The sequence below is a fragment of the Echinops telfairi genome, unplaced genomic scaffold (genome assembly GCF_000313985.2).
Source record: "Echinops telfairi isolate 266 unplaced genomic scaffold, ASM31398v2 ScPeMD7_3;HRSCAF=10, whole genome shotgun sequence".
Classification (NCBI taxonomy): Eukaryota; Metazoa; Chordata; class Mammalia; order Afrosoricida; family Tenrecidae; genus Echinops; species Echinops telfairi.
Genome location: NW_022103899.1, coordinates 27,250,771 through 27,262,633, shown reverse-complemented (window position 1 = coordinate 27,262,633; position 11,863 = coordinate 27,250,771). Strand labels below are relative to the sequence as shown.

The following is an 11,863-nucleotide window of genomic DNA, read 5'->3' as shown; positions in this document are numbered from 1 at the left end:
AAAATAATTTATCAAGGGGTCCCGAGGGTAGGGGGAGGGAGGGAAAAAGGAGGAATTGCTATCAAGGGCTCAAATAGAAAGTAAATGTTTAGAAAATGATGATGGAAACACATGTACAAATATACTTGATACAATTGATGTATGGAATGCCCTAAGAGCTGTAAGAGCCCCCAATACAATTATTTTTAAAAATTTTACCTAGAGCAGTGGTTTCTTAACCTGTGGGTCATGATCCCTTTGGGAGTTGAACAACCCGTTCACAGGGGTCGCCTAATTCATAACATTAGCAAGATTACAGTTATAAAGTTGCAATGAAAATAATTTTATGGTTGGGGGGGGGTGTCACCACAACATGAGGAACTGTATTAAAGGGTCACGGCATTCAGAAGGTTGAGAACCACTGGTCTAACCCCTTCTCCACCATGGGATCTTTTCATTCTGCATGCACTCAAAGCACAGTGTGATACAGAACTGGAAGGAGCCCTGAAGAAGAGTCCTCGCTCTTCATCTGTCAGGTGTGTGTGTACTTGGGCAATCCAGGGCCTAGGAAACCATCGTTTAGCTGCAAGAAGTATATAATGTCATAAACAAGGAAAGGCCATCAGCCCACATTTCACCTCAAGCAGATCAAATCTGTGAAAAGATAAAGGCTTGCTACTCTGGTGATCAACTTAGCTCCCCAGTGCACCAAGGGGACTGGAAGTTGGTTAGCTAGCATAAAACTGTTGACCAGGAAAGGGAATGTTTAACATTGGAATTGTGGGAACTTTCTTGGAGTATTTTCAAAATCAGTTGGGTTTTCTCAGGCATGTTCTGCTTGAAAGGGCTGAACTACATAGCTTTCCCAGCCTTCCCAGACCTGGGATACCCTGGTGGCCTTTGAGGTGTAGAACAAGTCCAATCCCTCGGTAAGTATCTCAGTGTCTCCGTCTGCGAACTCAGATGTTAGCACTTGCCACACTTAACATCTCTCTTGCTTTGCAACGGGCCTAGGAAACACATCCACATGACCCGTAGGTCAATATGTAGAGGTGAATGGAAGCAATCCCCCACATCCCACCCCACCCCTAGCACTGGACATTCGTCTGACCTGTGAATTCTAACCACAAAGCACCTTCTGATGGGCTCTGGATCTGGAGGTACAGCAGTGGTCAGGGGAGACCAGCGGGGTGATACTCGGGGTGGGGGGTGGGGGTGGGGGAGGCATTGAGCAAGCAGGGTTTACCGAGGACATCTTTCTCTCAGCTCCTTGCAAAGGGACTGGATATACCAGGTCCCATCCGAAGGACTTCGGTAGGAAACATAGTTATTCACAGTGGCCATCCCCAGCAAGAAGTCAGCGTCATCTGGAATGTAGTGTTTCTGAGGTGGGGGGCCCGCTCCTAAATCGGCTTTTTGCTGCTCTGAGTCAGTCTCAACAGCTACACCTTTTTGGCAGCTGTCCCCCTGGCAGGCCTGAATAAAAAAGATTTTGGGTTTGTCTTTAAGGGAAGGGCACTTCGAACCAGTAAAGTAAGAGGTGAGCTTGGAGATGGGGACTTCTTGCCCATCAATGCCATAAATGATGCCCTTGTCTCCATGGGAGAGGATGCAACAAATAAAGCAGTCCTTGGAACTGTGGTCCGTATTGCGGTAGTATTCCAGAATGTCACAGATTTTTTTCGCTGGGTGGTCATCGAACTGTAGCACCTCAAAATGAAGGTCACGGAAGAGCTTCGTCAAAGCTTCTGAAATGCGAACAAAGAAAACTGATAGCACAACACTCCCCAGACCCCAGCCCAGAGCTGGAGAACACTCCAACTGGGTCTAATACGGGTCAGGTAAGAATTTGAGCCAGAATTTGAAGAACCACCCCCAAACCAAACCCTACTCAAAGGACAAAGAACTGCCCCCAAGAGATTCCCAAGGATGCCATGCTTCATGGAAACAGACTGCCATGCCTTTCCCTTGCGGAGCAGCTGGTGGGATCAGTCAACCTTTTGGTTAGCAGCTAATTGCTTTCACCACTGTGCCATCAAGGCTCCTTTTAAAGAATACCGTTAAAATAAATGTAAGCCCACTACCACAACGTCGATTTGAACTCACATAAACACAGTAGGACAGAGTAGAACTGCCTCTTTGGGTTTCTGAGACTTAAAATCTTTGCAGAAGCAGACAGCCTCATCTTTCCCTCTCGGAGCTACTGGTGGCTTGCCGGTCTTGTGGCTAGAAGCTCAGGATGGAATGTGCTACTCCCCCAGTGCTCTTTCGTCCACAGCTTTATCATTGTAGCTGGTTTCCACAGCTATGAATATTTAATACCATCCATTGAGAACATTCCCAAATCATGAGTCAAGATATGAGTCAAGGAAAAAGTCTACTACAAGATATGCTTGTAAATGATCATGTAGACTTACTAACAAGCTAAGAAATCATTGTATTTCTTAATCAGAAAAAAGTTAAATTTTTTAAAGTGTAGAAATTTATGCTCAAAACCAAAAAAGCAAACTCCCTAGATTCTGACCCATAATAACCCAAGTAGCTGACGTCAAACACATAACCCACAACACCGTCAGAGCCCCTTAATTATTGTACAGTAACTCTTATCTATGGCCTCATTTTAAGATAACAAAGTTGGAACTGCTTGCTCTTCCATTGCTAATAAAGGTGAAGTGATACTTGAGGACAATGCCAAGTTCATGTAATTTGCACTGATCAAATGTATCTGTGGACCAAAGGACACCATGTGAAGTACAACTTGTCCCAAGTATTTAGTTCAACACAAATTATTTTAAATAAAGCCAGCGGGCACTTCCACTATCTCAGGCTAACTAACATCACATTAAAATATCCTTATTTTTTATGCGTGAGCAGAGTGAAGAGTGGTATATGTTCTGTATCTCAAAAACTAGAGCTAGTAGAGGAAAATTAGTAATGTTTTTTTTGAAACAGTATACCCAGAAATAGGTCTAACAGTTGAGGCACCAAAATGCGTGTTGGCCAGTGTAACTTCTGCTGCAGTTAATCGCCCGATTTCTAGAAACACGCCTTCAATAAGTGGTCTTGATGCCAAGGCAGGTTTTTTTCCACCTAGTGCCTAAAGCATTTCACAGAAGCACAGCTGTGCCTAGTCGTCTGGTCTTTGGAAACTAACCTAGTCAGGGAGAGAAGAGAGGGTGGAGCTGAATTAATTACAAATCTTATTGCTGCTTTTAACTTAAGCCTTTTAGTAAGATTGAATTATTTTATACATTGCTTTGAAGAAGAAAAACATTTTAAAAGGATCAGCAAGTTAACAAATATCTAAGCTGCTCTTCATTTTCACAGGGAAATACAGTCGCATCCTTTATTTGTTTGTTAGCATCCGGCCTTGTTAATACAACTTCTGTTTTCTCCCGTTGGATAAAAACATGGGCCTAAGAAATAGTTTGCTTCTCTGTTTTTGGTTATACTATACCTGCATCCACGTGTGTTCCATTCCTATCCTTCATGTTGGAAAGTTTGGACACCTCCTTCCGTGCTTTTTCGAAACTATAATTGTTAAAGATCAAACAGTATCCTCGAGGTTTGCTTTCCATTCGGTAAATGTTGGCTGATGTCTAGAAAATAAATTCCAACCAAAGAGCTGACTCTGTGGCTCGAACACTCGAGATTTCAACCAACAACCCTGAGGAGGACGTTAGGACGATCTCCCCAACCATTGCCCCAGGCATCAAGCTAAACAAGAAGACGTTGCTTTTCCCAATCCTGCTAAACAGACTCTTTCCCTAAAGCCCTCCCTTATTCAGGCCGACCAGGATCTTGGAAAAATTAGGTTGGAAACTTCCTACCTTCTTTATCCTTCAGCCATTCCAATCCCTTTGTCTTTTATTTTTAAATTAAATTTTAATTCATTGGAAACTGAAGAGACCACATTTTAAATATCAGAAAGCCACAGTTAAAATTTGTCTATGATTTTTTTCTATATTTCCCAAAATTCATAATGAAATTCTGCCCCTATTGCTGTATCTGGTAGCTGAAAAAGCTAATGAATGCAATGACAAGCATCTACAAACCAAAGGGAAGGATTCATCGGAAGTTTACAAGTACCTGTAGCTCACTTTTCTGTTGACTTGAAGAGTTAGATATTGTCATATTTTTGAATAACTCCTCCCCTACAAGCAATCAAGAGATTCAACTAAAATGAGACATGGCATGGAAACGACTTTGATAAAGAAACACATAGCACACCCGACAATATCCCATTGCTAGCAAGTCAATTCCTACTCCTGGCAACTCCACAGGACAGAGCAGACCCGTTTCCACTGGGTTTCCAAGACTATACTCTGTTTTTTAACAGTTTGTTAGCTCTTCATCTACATATCATACCATCCAAATAGTTTAATCATATCACGAAGAGTTGTATGTTCATCACCACAATCAATTTTAGAACATTCTCTTCTCCCTTGTCCTCACTGCTGTTGCTATTAGTGTAATCTTTTTTTAATTGTCACAAAAATACACACACAAAACATTCTCCAATTCGACAACTTCTACATGGATAATTTAGTGCCATGGATTATATGCTTCATGTTGTGCAACCATGATTGATATCCTCTTCCAAATTATTCCACCACCATTAACGTAAACTCAATGCCCCCTAAGCAAAAACTCTTCCTCCTTCCCCCATGATAACCATTGGTCAACTTTGGTTTCTGCATCTTAGTATGTTCTTGATAAAAAATTCACATATCATACCCTTCCATAGGAAAGTTGCTTTTTAAAAGAGTTGTATATACATCATCACAATCAGTTCTAGTGCTCCCCCACTCCTGCAGTCATTGTTTGCTCCCCAATTCCCCTCACCCTTCCCAACCTCCCATCCCCATAAACCATTGCGTCATGTATTGTCTCTATGCATCCACTCCTTCTGTGCTTCATAAACTGGGAAACCTAACAGAAACAATAAAAAACAAAAGCAAAATGAAACATAAAGAGGAAAAAATAATAATAGAAAGATAAAAATAAAGAGTAGGAAAGAAAAGGCCACCAGCAATATTTGAAAAGCCAGAGAAGAGCTTTATGTCATGGAACGAGTGAGAAATATTGATGCCTAGAGCAAACGCAGGTTGAGTCAAGAGGGAAGCTAACTGATCAGATATCATCTTGTACCATGATTCGATCCACCGTAATCAAGGTTACTGTCTGTCTGAGAGTAAGTCTGTTTGAGTCCCTTACTTGTGGCTAGAGGAGGTCAATCTGACTAGATACTCCCACTGTCCTCCAGAGCCTTCTGTAAATTGGGTGTTCACAATTTAAGCTCTAATACTTTTCCCTTCGTCGTATTTGGATTTTGTTATCATCATCTTTGGCTCACACAGGCTGGTGTGCTTCTTCTTTGTGCACTTAGTTGACGCCTCACTTAGAGGGCTGCTTGTTTGAATACAAGGCTTTAAGAACCCAGGTCCTAGTCCAATTGATAGGCGGGCACCATCTGCTTTCTTCACCACAGGTTGCTGTAGCACCCTTATCTTCAGTGATCTCTTCATGAAGGCAATTATCAAGTAGGACCATGTTATAAGAACTAACTGTTGTTGGGTTGGGGCTAGAATTCATTGGGAGCCCAGAATCCATCTGCTTGTTCATGCATTATGATTGACTCTGGTTTAATTTGATGGTCATATTATGACAAAAACAAAAACCAACAAGAATAATAACAAGAAAAAAGAAAAAAAATGTCAATCATTCCCCTGGAGTATAGGGTGATTGCATTAATACATCATTGATTTAGCCAATGGCATAGAATTTAAGATACTATTGATATGAGGAGTTTATGCAAGTATAGTCCAACGGTGAGCTGCAATCCATGAGTTGTTGCTTTGTACAGATTTATTTCTTAATTGATTGAGCTCTGTTTACATTGAGCATGGGGATTGGTACTAGGGAAATCCTCCGGTAACATTCCTTATAAGGGCAAATCCTTGCCTATCCGGTTAATACCTATCATAATAATGCAAGGGGAGTATTGAAATACTAAATATATGGTGGTTCTGGGTCCCCTTTCACTGGATGCCCATGAAGCCAGGGTCCCACCCAAGGTCCAATGACTGCCATTTCCACAGGCTTGGTATGGACATCCTTTGCTTCCTCTCCCATCATGAAATTCAATCCGAAGTCCAAGGGCTACTGATAGTTGAGGTGGGGTCCAGTTCACTCACTCAGGCGTCCACATCGAGTCCTTCTGCGGCCCTTGTGTGCCCTGTAAAGGTGGCATCTGGAGTCATCATAGTGCTTAACCCATGGTGTGATTCCCCAAAGGTGCGGGGGGCGAGGGGGGGGCAGTTATTCAAAGTATCTCCCCAGAACATACAGCTGGTTTTATTCTCCCTTTATGTTCCCTTTCTTGTTTAGCATCTCTTCCTGATGTAGATTGCTCCTCCCCCTTTACCCACCATAGCCACCAACAGAAATGTCAGTGCCTCCTCTGAACTGCAGATGCTCCCCACCACTGGCCAACTTGATTTTCCAAAAAGATTCTCCTCGCATTCCTGTGGAGGGCCTGTTGATTTGTTGAAGTTTGTCTCAATGTTGTATGGCATCCAGTGGATGATCCTCTCCCTTTACCCCCTTCGTGAAGGAGTGACCCCACCCATTGTGAGGTGGGGTCAACTCTTTCAGGGTAGATTTTCTGATGTGCATATAAGGCAAGCATTGATGTTTGGTTCCTGGCTTGTAGGCAGGTTTTCTACCCTTTGTCGGGGAACTGCTCTCTAAGAGTTGTTTAATTGGTGTTTCTCCTTATAATAGTGGACTCATAAACTATGTATCCTTTTGTGATTGGCTAACTTCAGTCAGCATAATGGGCTCCAGGTCCTTCCATGCCATGCGGGGTTTCATGCTTTCAGCACTGTTTTGGGGGATGCGTAGTGTTCCATTATGTGTGTACATACCACAGTTTCTTTATCCATTCTTCCACTCTTGGGCTGCTTCCAGTTTCTTGCTATTGTGAACTCTGCTGCTATGAACATGGGAGAGCATACATCCACTCATGTTGTATCTCAATACTTTGGGGTATATGCCTATTTGGAATTGCTGGATCATATGGGATTTCAAGCCCCAATTGCTTGAAGTATCGTCATATCACTTTCCATCATGGTCGTATATGTTTACAAGTCCACCAACAGTGTATCCAAGATCTATTCTCTCCACAACCTCTCCAAACTTTCCTGTGTTCTGTTTAGTTTTGTTTTTAATTGGGCTAGCATTGAGTGTAAGGTTGTGTTTTTAATTTGAATTTCTAAAATGGCTAGTCCTGCTGAATATTTTTTCATGTGTTTTGTAGCCATTTGTACTTCATTTTTGGTCACTTCTTAACTTGGTCCCTGGTTATTTTCTTATCGATCTGTTGCCGAGTTCTGTAGATTTTGGTAATTAGACTCTTGTTTGATGTGTCATTAGTTAAAAAAAAAAAAAAAAGAATTCGCAACCTGTGGGTTCTCCTTTTACTCCTTTGATTCAGTCTTTTGATGTGCATAAATGATGGGAATTCAGCATGTCCCAGCCCTCCATCTTGTCTTCTGCTGAGTGTGTCTCCACCATTATACTTGGTCGTCTCTCTATGTCCTGCAATAGGGCTCTTGCGCTTGTTCCAGTTTTCTCATTGATGACCATGATAGCTCTGGAGTTTACACTCAGGTTTTTAATCCATCTTGAGTTTGTATTTTGTGCGTAGGGAGAGATATGGGTCCTGCTTTATTCTTCTGCATATGGAAATTCAGTTAGTCTGACACCATTTGTTGAAGAGGCTGTCTTTATCCTATTGGATATTTTTAGGTCCTTTGTCAAAGATTAGTTGCCTTTAGGTGATGCATTTATATCTGGGCTTCCTTTTCTGATCCACTGGGCTATGTATCTCTTGTTTTACCAGTCCCAGGTTGTTTTGACTACTGTGGTTATGTAATCAGGGTTAGTCAACCCAGTAGGTCTACAAGAGACACCCAGTACACACAAAGACAGGCAGTGGGTAAACAAAGGAGAGGAGATTTGATAGATAGATAGATAGATAGATAGATAGATAGATAGATAGATATGAAAAAGAACAAGAATGGCAACATTGCCTCTGAGAAAATAGACTTGAAGGCAAAATCCACCATAAAAGATCAGAAAGGGCATTAAATATGAATGAAGGGTCAATCCACTAAGAGGGCATAATCATCATAATTATGAAGGTAAGTAAAAAAGTGATTACTTCAAAATCATAGGAATCTTTATTAAACAAAAATATCAAAATATGAAACATTTCCTCCATCTATGTCTATGCACTTCTGAAGGGGCGAATTTTTCCTCTAAGAATTCTATGCTGCTCAGTTGATATCATATCTAATGATATCATATCAGAATCCAGATACCCAGAATATTCAATGGGCAGAACACATGGGAGGAAAAACAAGTGAAAGAGAGAGAGGAGCAGGCAGGTCGGGTGGAAAGAAGGCAGGTAGGCAGGAACCCCAAAATGTAGGCAGGCCAGCATGACTGACATGCTCTGCACCCTACTTCACACTGGTCAGCCAGCCTGTGGGCCGGGGCCTGCAGACGATTCTTCTGAGTCCTTCCGTGTGTCAAGCAGGTGACAACACGTAGCACCAGGGTTCGTCCTGATGTTAGGAGAGAAAGTCTACAGAAATGTAGACGTGGAGAAAGCTTGGGGAGGCGAGGCAGGAGGCTATCTGAGAGTAAATCAAGTAATCAAACAGTGAAAATTTAACTCCAAGAATTACCATTTGAACATCCATCCAGATTCTTCTCAGGGTGATTTCTTCTCTCTGAATTAAAAAAAGAGACCCACCCCACCAGGTTTGATTAGAAGCAGTTGCAGCATCGAAGGATTTGTCATCTAAGAACACTTTTTTTGCCATCAGGTCATTTCTACCTTCATTTAACATTTCATAAGCGTTAATTTTCTTCAACAAGCTCTGATTGATCAGACCAAAGATATTCTTCAGGAGGTCCAACTTTTCTTTTCCAAGCATGTCCCTCTTCTCCATCTCTACAAAAATGTCGAGCAGGGTCTAAGAGGAGGAGAAACAAAGTGGGAAAAGTGGATTGGGCAGTGCTGGTTTTTAGATTAGATTATTTTACTTCCTCTTGCTCTGAACCAAAGGCCCTCTCTGGCTTCCCACTTAGATTCTCCTGAGAGGGCCTGCTGGTCTTACAAAGCCAATGTGCACCCAGGGCTGGGGAGAGAGTGGGTCTGTGCTGGCTGGCCCCAGAAGGACACGTATGAGAGATAGCCTCACCCTGTCCCCAGGCCGAGTCAACAGCCTCTGGCTGCCTTTGTGTGAGAACTGGGAAGCAGCCTGAGGTGCGTGACTGACACACAGCAGCAGATCTCCAGAATGAAGGCGATGGGGACAGCTTCACGCCTCAACTTTGTCTCTGGCAACCAAGCCACCTCCAGGCCTGAGTTGCCCCCCTTCCTCCCTGACACTCCCCTCACTCCCATGCCCATCTGCCTCATTTCTAAGTTTCATGTTGTTTCAAAAAAAGCAACAATTCACATACAGGGATTCTATTGCAACTCATAGTGACCCTCTAGGGCAGGATAGAACTGTCTCTATGGCTTTCTAACGGCTGACCCCCGTGGTTAGCAGCCAAATGTATACCTCACCACACCAACAGAGCTCCTATAGAAAAACACAGCAGGCAATTGCCTCAGGCCCAGGATTGTTTGAACACTGCAAGACTCAAGCTGGGCTGTGCCCCAACCACCCACCCGCCTTCTCTCCCGGCTCCTGGTGAGGAATGTGAGCGGTACTTTACAATCTACAAAGGCCTCATGCCTACACCAGAATGCCTGGCAACTGTCTTTGCCCCTGGTTAAAAAGTCAGACTCTAGGCTACTTGTTCTCAGCGTCTTCCTCCTCCATCTCAGAAACCCCACACTTCCTGACCAGTTCCCAGGAAGGAACCTTGGCGGGATCATACTCTTACCGCATGATCGCCCAGTTTCTCTTTGGAAATCTTCTGGTTCAGATAAAACTTGAAGGCCTTTAATTCTTCTGAGCTCACGTCGTCAAAAATCTGAAAAAGCATGACTCTGTAACAGGAAATGAAGATACTTCAGAAATATCCCCTGAAATCATTCCCATTGGATATATGGTATCACAGTAGACCAATTCCAGTGGCCTCCCTGGACAATAGCTGTATTAGACAGGGTCCTCTGGGAAAACAAAACCAGGACACTAATAATGTTATATATATTTATGTAGATAGATAACATAAGAAATAAAGTTAATTAATCTATAAAGCAGTACAAATGGCTCAGTGCAACTCATTTCCGTGAGATAGCTAGTCCACTGGCAGTCCTTCAAGTCTTGAGGGCTGAGGGGTAGTCCTCCGTGAAGCAATTCAGGCTATCTGGCCACAGGCAGCAAACAGCAAGCAGGTCACCAACAGTCAGCCAGATGACAGGGTCCAACAGTCCCCAGCTCAAGAGATGTACCTTCCAATAGCGTGACGAAGCAAGACTTGAAGGAACCTCAAGTTACAGCAACACAGTCCACGGGTTAGGTGTCCCACAGATAGTGTAGCTTGCAAATTGAGGGGCAGAACAAGCAAGGCAGCCGCACACTGGTCCAATGATCAAAGAGCAAGAGAGAGAGAGGCGAGACTCACTGAGCCATTTATCTCTCTGCCCTTCAACTAATCTCACATGTGTTCATTGACCATGTTGGCGCAACAAACCTACCTGTCACAACAGCCATGATGTATAAGTTGAGTCTTTGTAAAGAGCCTGTCAGTATGACACCGAAAGCAACTGGCTAGTGTCCCACTACAGAGCCCTAGCACAATGGTTAAGAACTACTAATGAAAGGTTGACCATTTGAATCCACAACCTCTGCTGGTGCTGCGGAAGACAGGTCTGGCAATCCGTTCCCATAAAGATGATAACCTAGGAACCCCAGTGAGGCAGTTCCACTCCGTCATATGGAGCTGCTCTGCCTTGAAATCAGCTCAAAGGCACCCAACAATAACCACAGGAAATGTTGTTAAGTGCACACATGAAAAAAGAGGGGAGAATTGTGGTCGGCACCTTAACACAGCACCTCCAGCAGCTAGAACAGTCAACAACATAATCCTTCCTTCAGCAAAAGAAAAGAAACCATAACAATTAGAGTGGAGTAAACGAACTGGAAAACAGAAGACCAGAAGAAACAGACAAGAAACTCCCAACTGAAAAAGCCCCAGTCCAGATGGCTTCACAGGAGTATTCTACCAAGCATTCAGAGATGAGCTGACATTAATCCGACACAAACTCTTCCAGAAAAGAGAAAGGGACAGAAAACTCCCGAACTCATTCTATGAATCCAGCATAACCCTCATACCAAAACCAGGCAAGGATTCACAAGGATAGAGGATTACAGCCTGATATTTCTCAGAGACACAGATGCAAAAATCCTCAACAAAATTTGGCCAATAGAACCCATCAACATATCAAAAAACAATACATCATGACCAATTGGGATTCATACCAGGGACTCAGGGATGGTTCAACATTTGAGAAACAATGTAATCCACCACATCAACAAGAAAAAAGGACAAGAACTATATGATCATATCAATTGATCCAGAAGAAGCATTTGATAACTTCCAAAACTCATTCCTAATAAAGATTCTCAAGAAGATAGGATTAGAAGGTAAAATCCTCAATACAATAAAAGCCATACACGAAAAAACTAATAGCCAATTTCATACTGAATAGAGAAAAGCTGATAACATTTCCACTGAATAAGGGAACCAACGAGGATGTTCTTTTTTTTTTTTCTTTCTTTTAAAAAAATCATTTTATTGGGGGCTCATACAACTGTTATCCCAATCCATACACACATCAATTGTGTAAAGCGCA

General features: G+C 42.7%; 1 protein-coding gene across 2 annotated transcripts in view; it reads right to left on the bottom strand.

The window, feature by feature from the left end:
- The window catches only part of CASP8 (caspase 8), a 40,894-nt gene that overhangs the window by 1,327 nt on the left and 27,704 nt on the right, over window positions 1-11,863 (bottom strand). For both annotated transcript variants that reach the window (XM_004701746.2, XM_045297091.1), the window contains exons 3-8: window positions 9,949-10,054; window positions 8,888-9,026; window positions 8,736-8,780; window positions 4,069-4,133; window positions 3,437-3,578; window positions 1,226-1,727 (exon numbers count right to left, since the gene is read on the bottom strand). In XM_004701746.2, the coding sequence (XP_004701803.1) occupies window positions 1,226-1,727; window positions 3,437-3,578; window positions 4,069-4,133; window positions 8,736-8,780; window positions 8,888-9,026; window positions 9,949-10,054 (999 nt within the window). The remainder of the gene's footprint in view (window positions 1-1,225; window positions 1,728-3,436; window positions 3,579-4,068; window positions 4,134-8,735; window positions 8,781-8,887; window positions 9,027-9,948; window positions 10,055-11,863) is intronic.